Source organism: Scyliorhinus torazame, chromosome 18, assembly GCF_047496885.1.
Source record: "Scyliorhinus torazame isolate Kashiwa2021f chromosome 18, sScyTor2.1, whole genome shotgun sequence".
Classification (NCBI taxonomy): Eukaryota; Metazoa; Chordata; class Chondrichthyes; order Carcharhiniformes; family Scyliorhinidae; genus Scyliorhinus; species Scyliorhinus torazame.
The window spans coordinates 25334426-25355573 of NC_092724.1; the positions used below are offsets into that span (position 1 = coordinate 25334426).

The window sequence follows — 21148 nt, forward strand, 5'->3', positions numbered from 1 at the left end:
TGTGAGGGCGGTGTGGGGTGTGGGTGGTGTAGGGTGTGGGATGTGGGTGGTGTAGGGTGTGGGTGGTGTAGGGTGTGGGGTGTGGGTGGTGTAGGGTGAGGGCAGTGTGGGGTGTGGGTGGTGTAGGGTGAGGGCGGTGTGGGGTGTGGGTGGTGTAGGGTGTGGGGTGTGGGTGGTGTAGTGTGAGGGCGGTGTGGGGTGTGGGTGGTGTAGGGTGTGGGATGTGGGTGGTGTAGGGTGTGGGTGGTGTAGGGTGTGGGGTGTGGGTGGTGTAGGGTGAGGGCAGTGTGGGGTGTGGGTGGTGTAGGGTGTGGGGTGTGGGCGGTGTGGGGTGTGGGTGGTGTGGGGTGTGGGTGGTGTAAGGTGTGGGATGTGGGTGGTGTAGGGTGTGGGGTGTGGGTGGTGTAGAGTGTGTGGTGTGGGTGGTGTAGGGTGGGGGTGGTGTGGGTGGTGTAGGGTGTGGGGTGCGGGTGGTGTAGGATGTGGGTGGTGTAGGGTGTGGGGTGTAGGGTGTGGGGTGTGGTCGCAGCCGTTACGCGAGGTCTCTGAAAACTGTGAGCCCCCGAGCTCCCGCACCCCCCAGCCCCCGCACCCCCCAGCCCCCGCACCCCCCAGCCCCCCAGCCTCCGCACCCCCCAACCCCCGAGCCCCCCAGCCCCGAGCCCCAGCACCCCCCAGCCCCCGCACCCCCCAGCCCCCCAGCCCCGAGCCCCAGCACCCCCCAGCCCCCGCACCCCCCAGGCCCCGAGCCCCCCAGCCCCGAGCCCCAGCACCCCCCCAGCCCCCGCACCCCCCAGCCCCCGAGCCCCCGAGCCCCACGCCGTTGGGAATTCGGCCCATCGGGGGTGGTCCTGAGACCGTCACAATGGCGTGCGGCGCACTCAGCGATGATGCTGTTTCTGAGGGGGCGGAGCATCCAAAACACTGCGTCGCCCCAGATTTCACGTCAAAACGGATTCTCCGGCCAATCGCCGAACACAGTTTCAGCGTTGGCAGTCGGAGAATCCCGCCCTTTGTCTCAGAATGGGAGAATCCCGTCGACTGTCCCCACCACAAACTACATCCCCTGGTTACTGACACCATTCTCCTCCGAGGTAACTACATGAGGCAGAACCAATCTCTGAATAATCTTGGCATTCTATTTGACCCTGAGCATAGATTCAAACCTCATGTCCTCTCCTTCACAAAGATTTGATTTTGATTAGCTTCCAGTCCAGCAATACTCAGTTTAAAAGACTGATCCTTGTTTTCGAATCTCTCTGAGGCTTCATCCTGCTGTCTGTAATCTCCTCCAGCCCTGACAACCCTCTGCAATCTCGGCATTCCTGTCATTCTGACCATGGACCATCCATGATTTTAATCTCTTCATCTTTGCCTGCCTGGGCCCGAAACTCCCCTCTCCCCTTCATAGTTGCTCCGCCTCTCTATCTTACTATTAGTCACCCATCCGGCCTCTCCCTTTGGCTTTGTGTCAATATCTGTCTGACAACAGCTCATTTCAAGTGCCCTACATGCTTTTCAATGTTAAAGCTGCTGCACCTAACCCCGTGTTGTACAAGACCTGGGAGTGTTTGATGGGGACAGTGTAGAGGGAGCTTTACTCTGTATCTAACCCCGTGTTGTACCTGTCCTGGGAGTGTTTGATGGGGACAGTGTAGAGGGAGCTTTACTCTAAATCTAATCCTGTGCTGTACCTGTCCTGGGAGTGTTTGATGGGGATAGTGTAGAGGGAGCTTTACTGTGTATCTAACCCCGTGCTGTACCTGTCCTGGGAGTGTTTGATGGGGACAGTGTAGAGGGAGTTTTACTCTGTATCTAACCCCGTGCTGTACCTGTCCTGGGAGTGTTTGATGGGGACAGTGTAGAGGGAGCTTTACTCTCTATCTAACCCCGTGCTGTACCTGTCCTGGGAGAGTTTGATGGGGACAGTGTGGAGGGAGCTTTACTCTGTATCTAACCCCGTGCTGTACCTGTCCTGGGAGTGTTTGATGGGGACAGTGTAGAGGGAGCTTTACTCTCTATCTAACCCCGTGCTGTACCTGTCCTGGGAGAGTTTGATGGGGACAGTGTAGAGGGAGCTTTACTCTGTATCTAACCCCGTGCTGTACCTGTCCTGGGAGAGTTTGATGGGGACAGTGTAGAGGGAGCTTTACTCTGTATCTAACCCCGTGCTGTACCTGTCCTGGGAGTGTTTGATGGGGACAGCGTAGAGGGAGCTTTACTCTGTATCTAACCCCGTGCTGTACCTGTCCTGGGAGAGTTTGATGGGGACAGTGTAGAGGGAGCTTTACTGTGTATCTAACCCTGTGCTGTACCTGTTCTGGGAGCATTTGATGGGGACAGTGTAGAGGGAGCTTTACTCTGTATCTAACCCCGTGCTGTACCTGTCCTGGGAGCGTTTGATGGAGACAGTGTAGAGCGAGCTTTACTCTGTATCTAACCCCGTGCTGTACCTGTCCTGGGAGTGTTTGATGGGGACAGTATAGAGGGAGCTTTACTCTGTATCTAACCCTGTGCTGTACCTGTCCAGGTACTGTTTGATGGGAAAAGTGTAGAGGGAGCTTTACTCTGTATCTAACCCCGCGCTGTACCTGTCCTGGGAGTGTTTGATGGAGACAGTGTAGAGCGAGCTTCACTCTGTATCTAACCCCGTGCTGTACCTGTCCTGGGAGTGTTTGATGGGGACAGTATAGAGGGAGCTTCACTCTGTATGTAACCCCATGCTGTACCTGTCCTGGGAGTGTTTGATGGGGACAGTGTAGAGGGAGCTTCACTCTGTATCTAACCCCGTGCTGTACCTGTCCTAGGAGTGTTTGATGGGGACAGTATAGAGCGAGCTTCACTCTGTATCTAACCCCGTGCTGTACCTGTCCTGGGAGTGTTTGATGGGGACAGTATAGAGGGAGTTTCACTCTGTATCTAACCCCGTGCTGTACCTGTCCTGGGAGTGTTTGATGGGGACATTATAGAGGGAGCTTCACTCTGTATCTAACCCCATGCTGTACCTGTCCTGGGAGTGTTTGATGGGGACAGTATAGAGGGAGCTTCACTCTGTATCTAACCCCGTGCTGTACCTGTCCTGGGAGTGTTTGATGGGAACAGTATAGAGGGAGCTTCACTCTGTATCTAACCCTGTGCTGTACCTGACCTGGGAGTGTTTGATGGGGACAGTGTAGAGGGAGCTTCACTCTGTATCTAACCCTGTGCTGTACCTGACCTGGGAGTGTTTGATGGGGACAGTATAGAGGGAGCTTCACTCTGTATCTAACCCCGTGCTATGCCTGTCCTGTGAGTGTTTGATGGGGACAGTGTAGAGGGAGCTTTACTCTGTATCTAACCCCGTGCTATGCGTGTCCTGGGAATGTTTGATGGGGACAGTATAGAGGGAGCTTCACTCTGTATCTAACCCCGTGCTATGCCTGTCCTGGGAGTGTTTGATGGGGACAGTATAGAGGGAGCTTCACTCTGTATCTAACCCCGTGCTATGCCTGTCCTGGGAGTGTTTGCTGGGGACAGTATAGAGGGAGCTTCACTCTGTATCTAACCCCGTGCTGTACCTATCCTGGGAGTGTTTGATGGGGACAGTATAGAGGGAGCTTCACTCTGTATCTAACCCCGTGCTGTACCTGTCCTGGGAGTGTTTGATGGGGACAGTGTAGAGGGAGCTTTACTCTGTATCTAACCCCGTGCTATGCCTGTCCTGGGAGTGTTTGATGGGGACAGTATAGAGGGAGCTTTTCTCTGTATCCAACCCTGTGCTATGCCTGTCCTGGGAGTGTTTGATGGGGACAGTATAGAGGGAGCTTTACTCTGTATCTAACCATGTGCTATGCCTGTCCTGGGAGTGTTTGATGGGGACAGTGTAGAGGGAGCTTTACTCTGTATCTAACCCCGTGCTGTACCTGTCCTGGGAGTGTTTGATGGCGACAGTGTAGAGGGAGCTTTACTCTGTATTTAACCCTGTGCTATGCCTGTCCTGGGAGTGTTTGATGGGGACAGTGTAGAGGGAGTTTTACTCTGAATCTAACCCCGTGCTATGCCTGTCCTGGGAGTGTTTGATGGGGACAGTGCAGAGGGAGCTTTACTCTGTATCTAACCCCGTGTTGTACCTGTCCTGGGAGTGTTTGATGGGGACAGTGTAGAGGGAGCTTTACTCTGTATCTATCCCCGTGTTGTACCTGTCCTGGGAGTGAGTGACGGAGACAATGTAGAGGGAGCTTTACTCTGTATCTAACCCCGTGTTGTACCTGTCCTGGGAGTGAGTGACGGAGATAGTGTAGAGGGAGCTTTACTCTGTATCTAACCCTGTGCTGTACCTGTCCTGGGAGTGTTTGATGGGGACAGCGTAGAGGGAGCTTTACTCTGTATCTAACCCCATGCTGTACCTGCCCTGGGAGTGTTTGATGGGGACAGTGTAGAGGGAGCTTTACTCTGTATCTAACCCCGTGCTGTACCTGTCCTGGGAGTGTTTGATGGGGACAGTGTTACTCATGACGCACCTGATCCATGATTTTTCCTCAATAAATAACAATATCATAGAATTCTAGAATGTTGCCGGACTGAAGGGGGCTATTTTGGGGCCAGTCTTTGTGTGCAGGCTCCCGCTGAGCACAATTCACCTAATCCCGCTCCCCACATTTTCCCCAGACCCTTGCAATTCTTTTCGATTCAGATAATTTGGCAAATCTGCTGTGGAAGCCTTGATTGGACCCTTGATGGATGTGTAAAATAATTGCTCCCCATACTTGACCTTGCAATTCAGTTTAAATAAGTGTACATTGATCCTTTGTCAATGAGAACAGTTCCCCTCTCTCTCTCTCTCACTCCACTGCCAAGGCTCTTTGTGAATTTAAACACCTGGATTGAATCTAACCGAATGAATGAATTTTCTTTCTCCCTGAGGCACACAGGATCAGTCGGTCTGACTCATTCCAAAATGTTGGCCTGGGCTTGCCTCACCTGTTGCCTGGAAACTGCCGAAGTTTTACAATTGTTCACATTCTGCGATTGTTGCAATGAAAATAGAAATTGCGGAATTGACAAACGAAACGTTGAGTTAATATTTGAGGAAGCTGTGTCACATGTTATCAGCGTTGAGCTCACTTCTCCATATTGGATCAGGATGTTAATTCCTCATCGATGTGGACGGACTTGCCTCAACGTTAGCTTCCCGATTCTTGAAGGGAAAATGACGTCTCACAAATGATTGTGTCAAATGAATCTCCAGACATGTGAAACCGGGGACCTTTATACAATAAAATGGATTTGATTGCCGGAGGAGTTGGAAAACCATGATATTCCTTTCAGAAGTGGAAATGTTTTCATGGACGAAGGGTGATGGAAATTCCAAACTCTCTTCCACTAACTCCCATGGATGCTGGATCAATTGCTAATTTACCGGCAAAGGTGGGACAAGACAGCGACATCCCAGTCGAGGTGGTGACTCCATGTGTACTCACACTGGTCTAAAACCAAAAAAAAACATTGACTCCCCATGGAGTCTCATGGATCATCAGGTCATGCATGGGCAAGGAAATCTTCAGCATTCCTCCATTTTGAACACCACTTGGTGGAAGCACTGGGGGGGCAAGGGTGCAGAATGTACTCTGGGTGGGGATTTCAATGTCCATCACTGGGAGTGGCTCGGTAGTATCATTTCTGAATGAGTTGACCAAGTTCTAAAGGACTTAGGTGCTAGATTGGGTCTGTGGCAGATGGTGAGGGAACCAACACCTACTTGACCTTGTCCTCGCCAACCTGCCTGCCGCAGATGCATCTGTTCATGATAGTATCGGTAGGAGTGACCACCACACAGTCCTTGTGAAAACAAAGTCTCAAATTCACATTGAGGATACTATCCATTGTGTTGTGTGGCACTACCACCATGCTAAATGGGCTAGATTTTCCTGGATGTTAAAAAAGATGAAGTTTTACTCACTCGACTCCCACACAAAGAAAAAGAGAAAAATACAATACAATTACAATGTATAATCGTCTCAGTGTCTTTTGTGACAGGCCTGTAGTTTCTTTGATGTGTTGATGCTTTGGTTGAAGTGAAGCTCTTGTAAGCAGAGTATTCTCAGTAAGCTGTGAGTTCTCTTGTAGTCAAATTTCCGGGAGGTTGGTTCTCACATGAACTTGAAGTTGGAACATATTGGAGCGAGTCCCTCTCCCACTTTATTGCTGTTTATTACCTTGGCCGCTCTTCGACTTGCAGCTAGTTTGATGGTTTTCTGATGGATCTCTGTCTCTCAGCAGCTTCTTGCTAAATTTCTTAAAGTTGGCCACAAAATGACTTCCTCACCATGTGGCTTGTACAAGTCCGAAGTCCTTTTTCTGAGAAGGGGCAGTGTATTGATTGCACATCCTGTGTTGTCATTTGACACTTTGAAATTTGTCTATTACATTTTGAGTTCCAATATTTTTGGTGGGCAAGATCCAGATTAGCATATTTAAGTGAGTCATTATGCTCATTTAAATATGTCTGCGCCGGATTCTTTTGGTGCCACGGGCCTAATGGCCATGCCTGGGAGACCTCGCCAGGGGGTTGCAAGTTTAGCACTGGTCCACACAAATGAGGACCAGGCGTAACAGTACCTGGGAGGGGTAGGGGGCAATTTATCATGGCCAATCCACCTAACCTGCACGTCTTTGAGGCTGTGGGAGGAAACTGGAGCACTGCGAAGGAAACCCACGCAGACACGGGTGTGGTGAATGTATAATTACTGATAATTCACCAGTGCACTGTGTTGTGTTATTAACCCTGTGGGCTCTACCTATGGGCCATTGTGTGGCTTCACCCACAGGGGGATATGTCGGGGCATGTACGGGCTCCGCCCATGGCTCCACCCCCTTTACAGGAAATATGAGAGCTGCCGACCTGCGGGGCCGCCTTCAGTGTTGTACCAGTCGCAGGCAGGCTCAGTTCTAAGCTGATTAAAACCACGGTTTACTTCTCCACGTGTCTTCGAGTGAATTGATGGTCGCATCAATGGGGAGGACGTGCAGACTCCGCGCAGACAGTGACTCAAGTTGGGACTCGAACCTGTGACCCTGGAGCTGTGAAGCAACTGTGCTAACCACAATGCTACCGTTCCTGGCATATTGGGACTGGCTAAGGGGGAGGTGGGACTTGCACAGGCTAGATCAAGTTGCACCTCAGTGGGGCTGGGACCGATATGCTTGTGGGGGGGAGGATTGAGAATGCGGTTGGACAGGTTTCAAACTCGTTTGGCAGTGAGGTGGGAACCTGAGGCTAAATTCAGGTGGGACAAAATCAGAAGACTAGGGTGCAGCCAATCACCGAGTGAGAAGTAATTTAGCAAAAAAAAGTGTAAACAGCTATTTAAAGGTAAACCAGCGTTAGAGACATTCATAGAATCATAGAATCTACAGTGCAGAAGGACGCCATTCGGCCCATCGAGTCTGCACCGGCCCTTTGAAAGAGAACCCTACTTAAGCTGACACCTCCACCCTATCCCTGTAGCCCCACCCCTTTATGGACACTAAGGACAACTTAGCATGGTCAATCCACCTAACCTGCACATCTTTGGACTGTAAGGCGAGTTTCAAAGACGGGTTTCTGGGTCAGCACCAACATGACAGGCCGAGTGGCCTCTCTCTGCCTTCAACCTTCTATGAGTTCTACAACAGTAACTCAGAGTTTCCTGACTGCTTGTGTATACGAAAGGGAGTGGTTATTGCGACAGGCTGTCTCAGTGAGCAGAATTTATCGTGGGTTTGGCTGTGATGACTCAACAATGAGATCCTATGATATAAATGTTTAAACATGAACTATTTATTGTTATCTTTAACCATTTACAGACCCCAGATATAGCCATGTGCGATTCTGCCTCACAGGCTTGTCCAACCTTTACAGCTGGGGGAGGGAGGGCAATGTTTTCTCACTCAAGAACCCGATGTTCACATTTTGGTATGAAAGGTTAAACATGAATTTCAAAATATATCAATATCAAAGCAATAAAAAGTCATTAATAAAATGCCCGTTAAAATGTGGCAAGCACCAGGGTTCACCAATAAAACCTTTTTTTTCACTTTTCAAATCAGAGGCAGAGGCAGAGAGAGAGACAGACTCGGCCCCAGGGTCACCAGGGATGGTTTGGAGTCAAACCTTAGCTAAGGTGTTGGGTTAAACAAACACAGACCATAAATTTGCCTCTGGTGACGCATATTCTGCAGCCTTGGTAGAGTTCAATTGAAAGCAGGTGCCTTTCAGCCAGGAGTTTTCCTCCTCTCCCAGCCAGGTGTAGTCCGAGTGGTCACGTGATGATGTGGCTACTTGGTCACCTGTCGGGAGTGCGGGGGTTCAACCCGGAATGCGGGAAAACTGGAAGCATGTAAAAGCATTTAGCTCGGCAAACCAAAGATTCAACAATGAATACAATCATACACAGCAACCTCAAAGATTTTAGCAAATAAATGTGCATTTGGTACCTGTGGTGGTATGTATTATGGGTATTAAGGTACCCTGTGATGCCGAGAGGCTATTGGTGGATAGACACTGGGTCTCGATTGGATCAGCCGCCTGCTGGCTCCACCCAGTAAGGCGGAGTATAAGAGCCCGGGTTCTCCCAGCAGCCGCATTCTGTAACTGTGCTGCTGGGGAACAAGTCTGCGTAATAAAGCCATCGTTCGACTCCTTCTCATCTCGTCTCGTGAGTGATTGATTGTGCTACAGTACCCTTACCAATGAGGTAGTCAGGAACCGCATAGTCTGTGGTGTTCATAGCGACCTAGTCCACAAGCAGCTGTTGCAAGCGATAGATTTAACACGACAGTCTGAAAATGCAGCAAGGAGTTGGGGGGGGGGGGGGGGGGGAAACAGCAGTTTTCACTCTACATGATGCGTCCTTTCTGAACAGCAGTGGTCATCATCTCGTAACACAACAGCATGTTTGGTGTTTGGCAAATGCTGCAATAAATGTGGTAAGTGGAACCATTTTGCACCATGCTGCAGATCGAAATCACAGCAGCCTTCCTGAGCGACTAACCACATTGCAGCTGGTCAGTCCTCCAAGGTTCAGAGTAAACAAACTGAAGCTGAATGAGAGCGACCAAACTCACTGAGCGTCTGGCAACACTCTAACTGTGAGACTGTTGACATTGTCGCAGAGAAGGGAGAGATCTTCATCAGCCTGAACATGATTTACAGCAATGCTAAAACTGAAGGTAAATGTAGACACTGGAGCAAAGTGCAATGTACTATCAAGGCAATGGCTGCGGCAACTAGGTCCATAGTCAGCACTGGACCCTAATACCCAGGTGGGCCCCGTGACCTGTGGTGTATAAACCATCCACACGGAAGGTGCGGCCGCTCTCCATTGCACACAGGGCAGTTTCAAGGTTCATATAGTCGACCAGAATGTAAGGCCAGTGCTAGGTCTTCCGGATTGCATCACACTGGGGCTCATCTTTTCAAAAAAAATTTAGTGTACCCAATTAATTTTTTTCCAATTAAGGGGCAATTTAAGCGTGGCCAGTCCACCTAACCTGCACATCTTTGGGTTATGGGGGCAAAATCCATGCAAACACGGGGAGAATGTGCAAACTCCACACGGACAGTGACCCAGAGCTGGGATCGAACCTGGGACCTCAGTGCCGTGAGGCTGCAGGGCTAACCCACTGCGCCATCATGTTGCCCCACTGAGGCTCATCTAACCTGGTCCAGTGGTATATGCTCTGCAACACCAGGCCCCAGAAATGAGAGAATAAAAAGACCTCTTCAACTGCGATGTCATTCGTGAGCTACCGGAAATGTCCAGAAGAGATTAGATGACTTGGTACCACCAACAGTCCGAGAAGATCACCAATAACCATGAAGCAGAAAGTAGCCATTGAGCTGTACCGGGGGATGACAGCGGGTATCATAGCTCCTGTAGACCAGGCCACAGAATGGGTTTCAGCAATGGGACGGTCAGTATTTGCATTGACCCAGTGAACTTAAACAAGTCACTGCACAGACCTCCTCACCCTATGAAGACAATGGGACAGGTCTAACTCTGCTAAATGCAGACATGTCTAACGCCAAGGTTCTCAGCATCCTGGATGTGAAATGAGCGTTCTGGAAAATCCCGCTAGATGCAGAATCCTCAAAACTTATGATTTTACCCCTTCCTTCCCCTCTGTGTTTGACTGTGGTAGAGTGTGGGGGCAAGTTAAAGTGGGGGATTATGAATTAGAAAGTAGTTAACCAGTTGTACTTGCTGCATATTTCAATATAGTTCTTGTTATTAATAAACTGTCATTGTGTTTACATTTACAAACCGGTGACTGTAATTATTGGGCAGCCAAAGGCCAAAGACTTAGGGTATTTTTTTCGAAGAATTATTGGTTAATTCACTTGTGTTGTGACTCCGGGTCAAGTGGGGCTGGAATTGACTGCTCACTAACACAGGGTGTTGTAACAATCTCATGTCACACACTCACAAAGAAGTTTTCTCTCACAAACACTGACTCTCTCACACTGTCATAGCCCCCTGGGGTGCTGCACGGTCACTTCCAGCCCCACTTTACCCAGAGTCACAACACAGGTGAGATTACATTTTATTTTGAAATACCCAAGGTCCTTGGTTGAGCCGAATAAACTGCAGTCACCAGCTTTGTAACTTCAACACAAGTAAACTTTTATTATGTACAACATTATAATTAAATTGACAGAAAAATGTAACTATCTACAACCTCTTCCCATCCCCCCAGTCCTAACTCGCCCCACTCTGTATGTACACACACAGGCAACCAATACAGAGGGGGAAGGGTGGTGGAAAGGAAAATAAAATCTTAATAAAAATAAAAGGATATGCATCCTTGATGCACTGGGATGACTTCCAGTCAAAGTCTTTCTGAATATTGGTGGGGGGGGGTTATGGGTGAGGGAAATGTGGGACGGTGGTAGTGGCAGCCTTCTTGCCACCCCGGGGAACAGGGTGTCCCGCCTCTCCTCCACAGCATCCAACAATGTCTCCAGCTCCAGATCTACGAATCTGGCACCACTTTCATCAATGTAGAACTCTCGCGGGTCAGTCCCGCCATCAGCACTTAGTCTCCCAAACAGAGAATCCTGGCTTCTCTCTCTCTCAAACACACCCAGATTCTCTCTCACATACACGCACACACCAACTCTTTCTCTCTCTCCTACAATTACACACACAGACTCTCACACACACGGACTCTCTCTCTCTCTCTCTGTCACACACACTGACTCTCACACATGTGACTCGTGCTTTCTCTCTCACACACACAAAGACTCACACATGTGACTCTTGCTTTCCCCCCTCTCTCTCTCACACACACTGACTCTCACACATGTGACTTGTGCTTTCCCCCCTCTCTCTCTCACACATGTGACTCGTGCTTTCTCTCTCACACACACAAAGACTCACACATGTGACTTGTGCTTTCCCCCCTCTCTCTCTCACACACATACTGACTCTCTCACACACACACTCGTGCTTTCTCTCTCTCACACACACGCTCTCACTTTCCCTCTCTCAAACACATACACACTCTCACTTACTCTCTCTCTCTCTCACACACACACCCTGGGCGGGACTCTCTGACCCTGAGGCTAGGTGTTGACACCGTCAGATACGCCGTCGTGTTCCTCGACGGCGCCAACACGGCCCCAGGATCAGCAATTCTGGCCCCTACAGGGGGCCAGCGCGGCACTGGAGCGGTTCACGCCGCTCCAGCTGCTGATCCGACCGTGGAATGAGCGGCGGGGGATGCGCGCATGCGCAGTGGGTCCGGCGCAAGCCCAAGCATGCGCAGCCCCTACGGCGCGATTTCCGCGCGTGCGCGGTGCCTCCCATGTCCGCGTCGGCCCCGACCCAACATGGCGCAGGAGTACCGGCGCCGACGCGGAAGAAAGGAGGCCAGGAGACAGAGAGGCCGGCCCGCCGATCGGTGGGTCCCGATCGCAGGCCAGGCCACATCGCAGGTCCTCCCCGGGGTCGGACCCCCCCTCCACCGCACAGGCCGTCCGCGGACCCTTCCACGCCGAGGTCCCGCTGGCTCAGAGCATGTTAGAACAGCGCCGGCGATCTTGTTTTTTTTTTATGGCCGCTCTGCCCACCCGGGTTGGGGAATCGGCGGGCCGGCCACTTAGAGCGGCTGCCGACCGGCGCCGCGCCAACCACGCCCGCCCCAATGGCGGAGATTCTCCACTCTGCCGCCGTCAGGGCGGCGTGGCGCGATTCGTGTGGCCCCCCGCCGATTCTCTGACCCGGCACGGGGTCGGAGAATCCCGCCCAGACTCTCACTTTCTCTCTCTCTCACACACAGACTCTCACTTTCTCTCTCTCTCACACACAGACTCTCACTTTCTCTCTCTCACACACACAGACTCTCACTTTTTCCCTCTCACACACAGACTCTCACTTTCTCTCTCTCTCACACACAGACTCTCACTTTCTCTCTCTCACACACACAGACTCTCACTTTTTCCCTCTCACACACAGACTCTCACTTTCTCTCTCTCTCACACACAGACTCTCACTCTCTCTCTCTCTCACACACACAGACTCTCACTTTCTCTCTCTCTCTCACACACAGACTCTCACTTTTTCCCTCTCACACACACACACACAGTCTCTCCAGTTTTCTCTCTCGCTCACACACAATCCCAGTAACGTTTGGACACTATATCAGGACGAGGAGGGGTTGGTAGGACCCTCTTCCCATTTGGCAGGGTCTTCGTGACATCCACCTGCTCCCAGGCCTTCCCAACCCCTCCTAATTGCCGGATACTTGCTGTATTCTGCTTGCCACCATGTTTACCACTCCCCTCCCGATCCCTTGCTTGCTTTCCCTTGTGACCTCCCACTGGCTCCGCCATCTTGGCCATGTGCTCCTTTGGGGGCAACGCCGACAGTGGCGCACGAGGGCGAAGGAAAACAAAGGAGCAGCCAATTACCTGCACAACACCCCCTGCTCGTCCAACCAAAGACTGATACTCTCCCGAGTTTGCTGCTCAATAGCTCGTCAGTGAGCCTGTCTGCCACAAATGGGGGAAAGTCTCTGATTGCAGATCTTTCATGGAACTTACCCGTAATTTGAAGAGTGTGTCTGCGGGCTGGCTATGGGGACCCAGGGTCCGGGTTGTGGCTCACAGGCCAGAGGTGAGACAAGCCTGTTCCAGAGTTTTCTTTCTGAGTTTCTTACCATGTGACTCTATGCACCATACCCTATACACCATAGTCTGTGCTCTCCAGTCCCACATTACCCCTTGGTCTGCCAAGCACCTCTACATTATAATGGCATGCAAGCACTTAATACAATATCCCCCTTTTTCTCAAGTAATACTCTCCTCTCTTTGTTTTTAGGGGTTTGGCCAAGTGTGGTATCATGACCGGTACAGACTTGGAGGGCCAAAGGGCCTGTTCCTGTGCTGTATTGTTCTTTGTTCAATGCAGTATAACTATTCACAATACAATCTTTATTTACTATCCCTTCTCCCCAGCCTCAAGTGTCTGACTTTACAAATTGGGGCTTGGGGCTTGATAGCGTTTCACGACTCGGTCTGCCGTTTGGGAGGAAAATGGCGGTAGAACTGGCTGCTTATCCCCATTTGATTCACTTTTTTGCATTTCTTTTGGTTCGCAAGAGAATCTGCTCTGATCTCGACAATGATTCATCCGCCAAGCATCCCTGCCAAAGGGTGGGGTTAATGGGTGTGTGAACACGCCAAACCCTACCCTTCCCAAAACAACCAATGAGGGGGCGGGTCCTACAGCTGCAGGGCTCTGATTGGGGAATGGCTGATCAGATAAACCAATGAGCGGCGAGGGGCAGGGATACCCAAGAGCTCTTTAAAACGTCCAGTTCCTGAATGTTTGGGGCTCCAGGATTTCACTCTGCAGATTGGTAAGAGGGACAGAATTCTCCTAGTCGCGCATTTACCAGGGCAAGCCTGACTAAAAAAAAATACAAGTTGCACGTGGTACAATTTGAAGGGGAATTTTAAAAAAGTTTTGACAAGTAACTGATTTCTTTCAATAGAACTTTTCTCACTTTTTGGGGTTTTCTGTGGGCTTCTACGTCTCCGTTTCACTGGAATGTGAGCTTTGCTGCGTCGCAATTAATTTCTGTCGGTTTAAAAATGTTAATCAATCCAGGGTTGCAATTGTACCACTCGCTGCCTTGTTACATCCCGCAGTTTGGAGTGTGTTTTGCACATGTACTGGGTCGCTCGCTTTCACTGATGGGAGTGTTCCGCACCCCTAACTTCTTTCCTATGCAGGCATCCCCGGCACTTCCCAAAATCCTGCAGCGCACTAGTGGAGAATAAGAATATAAAATGGAGAATGTTAGGAGCAGAGTCGAGGTAGCTGGGCGCACAGCCCAGAAAGGGATGGGCCCGTCTTGCGCTTTGTGAGTCAGAACTGGGAGCCAGAATGGAACAAACTATTGTGTGACCTCTTGAGACAGAAACGCTTGGCATCCCAGAGCAAAGCAAAGCAAGAATGAAAATGATCCACTCGGGTGTGTCCCACAAGCTCCTGCCTGCAGTGTGAACTGGCATGCCTCATGTCAGTGGTATGGAGGGGTGGGGGCGTTTGACCTGTGCTCTGGTCACTTACGTGCTGTGTCCGACTCCCCTTAAATGTGAAGTTTAAAAATAAAACCTGCCACTTCCCAGCAATTCCTGGGATGATACTGCTAAGTGTCGAGAAGTGTTCCAGTTTAACTCTTTGCTGTCTGCGCCTCTTCAGTTTATAGATTGATCCTCCGGCCTCACCATGTGCTCAAAACTTACTGATTTGGAAACATGTATGCAGACAATGATGGCTGTGTTCCACAAGTATGCCTGCAAAGATAAAGACGATAAAGTATTCACTCTGAGCAACCCCGAACTGAAAGAACTGTTGTCGAAGGAACTGAGCGGCTTTGTGAAGGTATGTGGTGCTTGGAGTTCATTGAGATTCTGGCAAGCCATGAGTCGAACACTGAAAAATGGCTGGTTTGGCTCGGGTATTACGATGCCAAACATTCTTGTTTTCCACGAGGCCGGGAGGGTTTTGAGGAGGAAACCGGAGCAGCAGGTTGAGTTGGCCGGTCGAAGCCTTTGTGCTTCTATTTCTACAAGTTTTATTCCGTCTTGTAATTGGAAAAACAGAATGTTGGCAAGTTTCAGCAGGTCGGGCAGTGTCTGTGGAGAGCGAGAGAAACGCGAGTTAATGAGCCGCAGCAGTGCGGCGCCATATTCGACTCCCAAGCGTCGACTTTTACTTGTCTCTTGCTCCACCGATGCTGCCCGACCTGCTGACTATTTCCGGCATCTTTTTATCTGAATTTCAGATTTCCAGCATCTGCGGTGTTGATACTTTTTATTGTTATAATCCCATGTTGGATCCACCTTGTGGGGGGCTACGTCCCCCCCACCCCCCCGGCCCCCATGCTGCTTGCTCCGTTAGTGAGTATTAGATTTGAACGTTACATATTTTATTAATTGTTCTTTTCCCTCAGGGAGCCGCCGATGCAGAGGCTGTGAACAAAATCATGAAGAAATTGGACCATGATAAAGACGGAGAGGTGAATTTTCAAGAGTTTGTCGTCATGGTCTCCTCGATCTGCATTCAGTGCAATGATTTGTTGATGGCGCACATTAAACAGCGCAAGTAAAAGGACTGGCAAATCCAGCTCCGAATGTGTACCAGTACATTTAAATAAAAAAAATTAACTAAAAAAAAAAAAGTTTCAAAGACCAATCATTGCTGAATTTTTCTTTTTGTTTTTGATTATTTCTTCACCCTGTTTCAGACTCTGGCATTGACAAAGCTGGGAGGGAGGGGGTTTCTGGGAGCTGGGTGGGTTTTTCTGTGTGGGGGTGGGGTGGAAATGTGGTGGGATTGCTTTGCGTTTGACACAACAGGAGCTTCTTCCTGACAGGATTCCTGCCAGAGGTCAGCCATTTTGGTTGTTTTGACTTCCAATTGCTTTTTCTTAATTTAAGAATACCCAATTACCCTGCACATCTTTGTGTTGTGGGGGCAAAACCCTCACAGACACTGGGAGAATGTCCATGTGGAATTTGCACAATGACCCAGGGCCAGGATTCAAACCCATTGATGCACGATCAACTGCACAAAGCTGAGAGTTGAATACAACTGAGGCTTTATTGCTCTAAGATGTGTGGCCTCCCACAGCAGCTGGCGAAATGGCTGCTGCACGGAGGACACATATTTATACTCCGCCTACTGCGTGGACCTGTAGTACAGGTCCTACCATACATCACCTAATATAGGTGCAACAGTGGTTTACCACATTCACCCCCTGTTAAAATTGAGTCCGGTGGGGGTGGTGGAGAATTTATATACAACAACTGAATTTCACATGTACAATTTTTGTGAGGAAATAAGTGTCTTTTGAAGTCCAGTGGACCAGTTAGAGATTCAACCGGTCCGAGGCCTTGATGTGCTGCTGGGAGCGACGCAGTGGTGGCGGCGATGCCGATGCTGGTCTGGTCTTCGTTGACTCTGGGAGTGTGCCGAAATCAAGAAACAAGCAGGTGCGAGCTCTGTCTGTTGATTAGAACCTTAAACTCTCAGACAGGACAGAAACTGCTAAGCAATCTACATACTAATGAGCCAACTCTGGGACAAAAGGTAAACATTTAGATACACAATGTTAAGGCAGACACCCCGGCGCCAGAAGAGACTAAAACAAAGCAGACCAACGGTCACCTAGGACACGCCCAGCAATCAGGGAACCACCCCTCTATTGGAGGAAGATCGATATGACTGATTGGGAAAGACCCAATTAATTGAGACCAAGTTCAAGGCCCGCCCAAAGGCGTGCAAAGCCCTTTTTAGTATAAAAGATATTCTCCAAGGGAGAATCTTTCTCCTTTGGCTTTGGCTCTAAGCAAAGAGAGACCTGCCTAGCAGCTACATCAGACCAAGTAAGTTCCAAGTCAACGCACGCTACGAGATAGGCTCTCCTAGTTGCTACCCTGTAAACAGCTCAACCCAGCAGCCTCAGAACCGAGCAACGGCCATTGTTCCTCTGACTGAGTGGGTACCCGAAGCTAAGTATAGGCTTTAGTAATAGTGGTAGTTTAGTTTGTAGTTTATGCATGAGTAGATTTGACTGTGTGTAAATAAATGAGCATTGCTTTTCAACTTACTAACTGGTGTATCGAGTCATTGATCAGTATTCAGTTCTGAACCTTGTGGCGGTGTCGAAAGATACCTGCCGACTCTTGAGCAAACGTAATTAAACAGAGCCAAATTAAGAAACAGCTAAAGTTAGCAACATTTACTGGCGACATCTGACGTGACTCGACTTAGAAGTGGCCTAACCACTCCGAGAGAACCCAAAATTTGAATTGAGAATCCAATTGGGAACAGAGAACCACAAGCATCAAAACAGTACTGATCAAGCCTCTGAGATTCGGAAGTGTGTTAATGCATGCGTACTAACAGGGATATAAGGTAAACCTGAGAGATTTTGTTGCGTAAAACTGTCGGGAGTTTTGTAGGCCGGAAATTAGCGTAAGCCGTACCCGTGTTTACATCACCACTTTATCACCCCCTGTTCCAAATTCGGTAGAGAACCTAGATAGAGAAAATGGCAACGAAGGCAATGGAATGCCTTATGAACCCCCAGGAATTTGAGGTCGCAGAAACCAGTAGAGTAGAACAGTGTCCCGTTTGGGAAGATGAGATCAGGAAATATCTCAAAGGGAAAGGATGGCCCCTTTGGAGTGAATTCTGCGATAATGAGGAAACAAGACCCGGATGTATAGGGCATACTGGGTGGGAGAACCTGTCAGCGATACACAAGAAGGGCTTAGGGAAAGCTCGCAAGCCGATGGCAATCGTGTCCTGTTTGGCACAATTGCGAGGCACAGAGGGGGTTGTTAGGACGCTCCGTAGAGAGATAGAGGAGAGAGACAGAACCAGTGAGGTAGACGTGAGTGAGGTCGAGAAGAAGAATCAAGATTTAAAAGGGCAGTTAGCAGCAAGGGACAGAGAGGTGCCAAGAGGGCACATCAGTCTTGTCGTGCATTTGAACAGTTTTCAGATGCAATATGATAAGGCCTAGCAGGACACGTAACGTGCAGTCTTGGTAAGACAAGAAACAGAACAGCAAGTTGAGAAATTGCAGAAACAAGTGCCGGAAGCAAATTGCAGAATTGCAATCTCTGCTTTCCGTTCAAAATGGATTTCAAAGTACATTTGGACCCCAATTAGATTAAGAAAACGGCCCCGATTGGCAGGAATTGAACGAGACTGCCCATAGATACGTACATGGGACATGTACGCAGGAAAAACCCCAGAAAAGGAAAGCACCCCAACCCCCAACCGGACAGGCGGAACACCCCCCCATGAACCCTGTAACCACACACCACAGGGCCGCAGGAGAAGGAGAAGCAGAATTCCTTTATACAACCCCGTTAACCGTGACCCAATTACGGGACGCGTGTGGAAAAATTACACCGTTCCTTCCCACATCCGACCCCCACCAATTTTTCGCGAAAGACAAACAACAGGCAACCATGTACGGCCTGGCTGAAAAGGAGCAAGTGAAGCTCACAGTTTTGAGCCTCGACCCTTCAGTTGTAGCAGCCCTTCCCGACCCACAGCATGTAGGAGGAGGCACGCTCCAAGAGATGCACACAGCGATCCTTGATGCGATCGGCTTCAACAGAGGAGACCCCGTAGAAGGCCTAAATAAGTGTAGGCAAAAGAAGACGGAGCACCCCACAGCGTTTGCTGGACGTTTGTGGATTCACTTCACCGCAGTTTTTGGAGAGTTAGTCCGCGCCCATTTGTCCCCAGATAATATGGCCAAATGGACCCGAATTCTAGTCTCCCACGCCACAGAAGCAGGACGAAAAGCTTGCGCGAATTATGACCCCTCAGATGAGGCCCACAATGAAAAATGGGTTTTGAAGAGATTGTCCCGCGCTTGGGAACAATCAATTGCAGGCAAAACCGCATTTATAGCACCCGATGAAGAGCAGGCAGAGATGAACCCAGTTAAAGCACACCAGAACCCCGCATGGGTGAATGAGGGCAGGAACAGCCAACCCCAGCCCAAAGCTCAGGAATGTTACAACTGTGGACAGCTAGGACACTTTGCACGAGAGTGCAATGCGCCCCAGAAGCAGCAAAGAAACCAAGACAGGCACCCTAAACAGCAATAGGGCAAAGTCGATCCATAGCGTTAGCACCCGTTCAGAGAATGCAGACATGAACGGCACCGACTGATGGTGTTCGGGCTCCTCAACTTGGGTCTGGGACACCCTTTGGGACAAGTCTGGTAGACCAGTAGTAGCAGGTAAAGTCCGGGGACAACCCGTAGAATTTCTTTGGGACACAGGAGGGTCCCGCACCACACTCAATTCCTCCACGATGTTCCAGCGAGACACATGGCCCACAACAGACACCATCACACTCAGCGGCTTTACAGGCCATTTACAACAGGGACACAACACAGCCCCTGTAGCAATACAAATAGGGAACATCACGACTAAGCACCCCATAGTTTTAGTTGATCTACCCCAGACAGCAGAACATATCCTTGGGATCGATTTCATGAGCTCCCATAACCTTTCTTTCGACCCAGTTAACAAGTGTGTCTGGAAAATGGCAAAGGCAGCACAAACCCCCGCCACGCTCATGGTAGGAGAATACGTAAATAGGATTAGCTCAGTAGGAGACATCTGGTTCGATACTCGAGCCATTAGTGCGGACAAACAGGTTAGGGCAGTCCTGCAGGAACATAAAGCAGCATTTGCACAGCACAAGCACGACTGTGGCAATTTGGCTGGCTTTGTGAGCATTATAGGTCCTGACCCTAAACCCCAGAAGTAGTACGGATTTCCCCAGGAAGCTGAGGGAGAAATCTCCAAAGTAATAGAGTTTGTTGGATCAAGGCGTACTCAGATCAGTAGCCTCCACAAACAACGCACCAATTTGGCTCGTCAGGAAACCGGATGGATCATGGCGACTGACCATTGATTACCGGGAACTGAACAAAATAACCCCAACAGCAGCCCCCACCATAGCCACGAGTCCCAAGACCATGCTCAAACAGGGACTACAGTCAAATTTTTTTTCGGTTTTGGACATTAGTAATGGCTTTTGGTCCATTCCATTGGCTAAAGCGTGCCAGTACAAATTCGCCTTTACATTCCAAGGGCAACAATACACGTGGACGTGCCTTCCACAAGGCTTCCACAACTCCCCCTCCATTTTCCACCGACAACTGGCAAATGATTTAGCAAGCTTTCCCGCCCGATTGTCTGGTCCAGCACGTAGACGACTTGTTACTACAGACAGACACGAAGGGAGAGCACATTTCGCTTCTCTCCGAACTCCTAGCACTCCTAAAAGAAATTGGTTGTAAAGTCAACCCCAAGAAGGCCCAGATTCTGAAAGAAAAAGTGATTTACTTGGGAACAGTGATCAGTCATGGTAAACGCGAGATCGAGCACAAGAGAATTGACTCAATCGTCAAATTGCCCCTTCCCCACAATGTCTCAGCCCTCCGGACATTTTTACGACTGGTTGGCTACTGCCCATACCACATTGACGGTTTTGCCACAAAAGCAGCGCTCCTATCCGAACTTCTCAAGAAGCAGGCACCTTGGGAGTGGCTTCCACAGCATACAGATGCCGTGGATGCTTTAAAAAGAGCACTCAGCACAGCCCCCGCACTACAGGTCCCAGATCCACATTCCCCATACACTATCGAGGTAGCAAGCACCAACCAAACCCTTTCGGCCGCACTTCTCCAGGAACGCCATGACCAATTACGGCCCGTAGCATACGCCTCACGCGTGTTAGATCCCGCAGAGCAAGGATTTTCTGCATGTGAAAGGCACCTGCTCGCAATGTTTTGGGCAGTGCAATACTTCGCCTACATTACAGGACTCAACCCCATCACCATCCTCACAGCACACACCCCAACACAACTATTATTAGACGGTTGACTTAAGGATGGCATAGTCAGCCAAATCCGCGCAGCCCATTGGACCCTTCTTTCACAGGGACGGGACATCACGGTAAAAAGAACCAAAACCCACACCTTCCTTGCCGATAATTTGCAGTATGCAGGCACCCCTCATGAGATCATCACCACTAAACAGAACACAGGACCGTTTATTCCCAAAACACCTCCC

The 21148-nt window shown here is 49.8% G+C and overlaps 2 protein-coding genes across 2 annotated transcripts in view; one reads left to right on the forward strand and one right to left on the reverse strand.

The window, feature by feature from the left end:
• LOC140395056 (protein S100-A1-like) overlaps positions 1–1369 on the reverse strand; it is a 119383-nt gene extending 118014 nt beyond the window's left edge. The window contains exon 1 of the mRNA XM_072482411.1: positions 1167–1369. The gene's annotated coding sequence lies outside the window, so the exon portion shown is untranslated. The remainder of the gene's footprint in view (positions 1–1166) is intronic.
• A 12414-nt stretch (positions 1370–13783) lies between these two features.
• Positions 13784–15711, forward strand: LOC140395057 (protein S100-A1-like). The gene is made up of 3 exons (XM_072482414.1): positions 13784–13881; positions 14730–14912; positions 15484–15711. Exons 2-3 carry the CDS (start codon positions 14757–14759, stop codon positions 15637–15639), a joined length of 312 nt encoding a protein of 103 aa, XP_072338515.1. The 5' UTR covers positions 13784–13881; positions 14730–14756; the 3' UTR covers positions 15640–15711.
• Positions 15712–21148: the final 5437 nt, after the last annotated feature.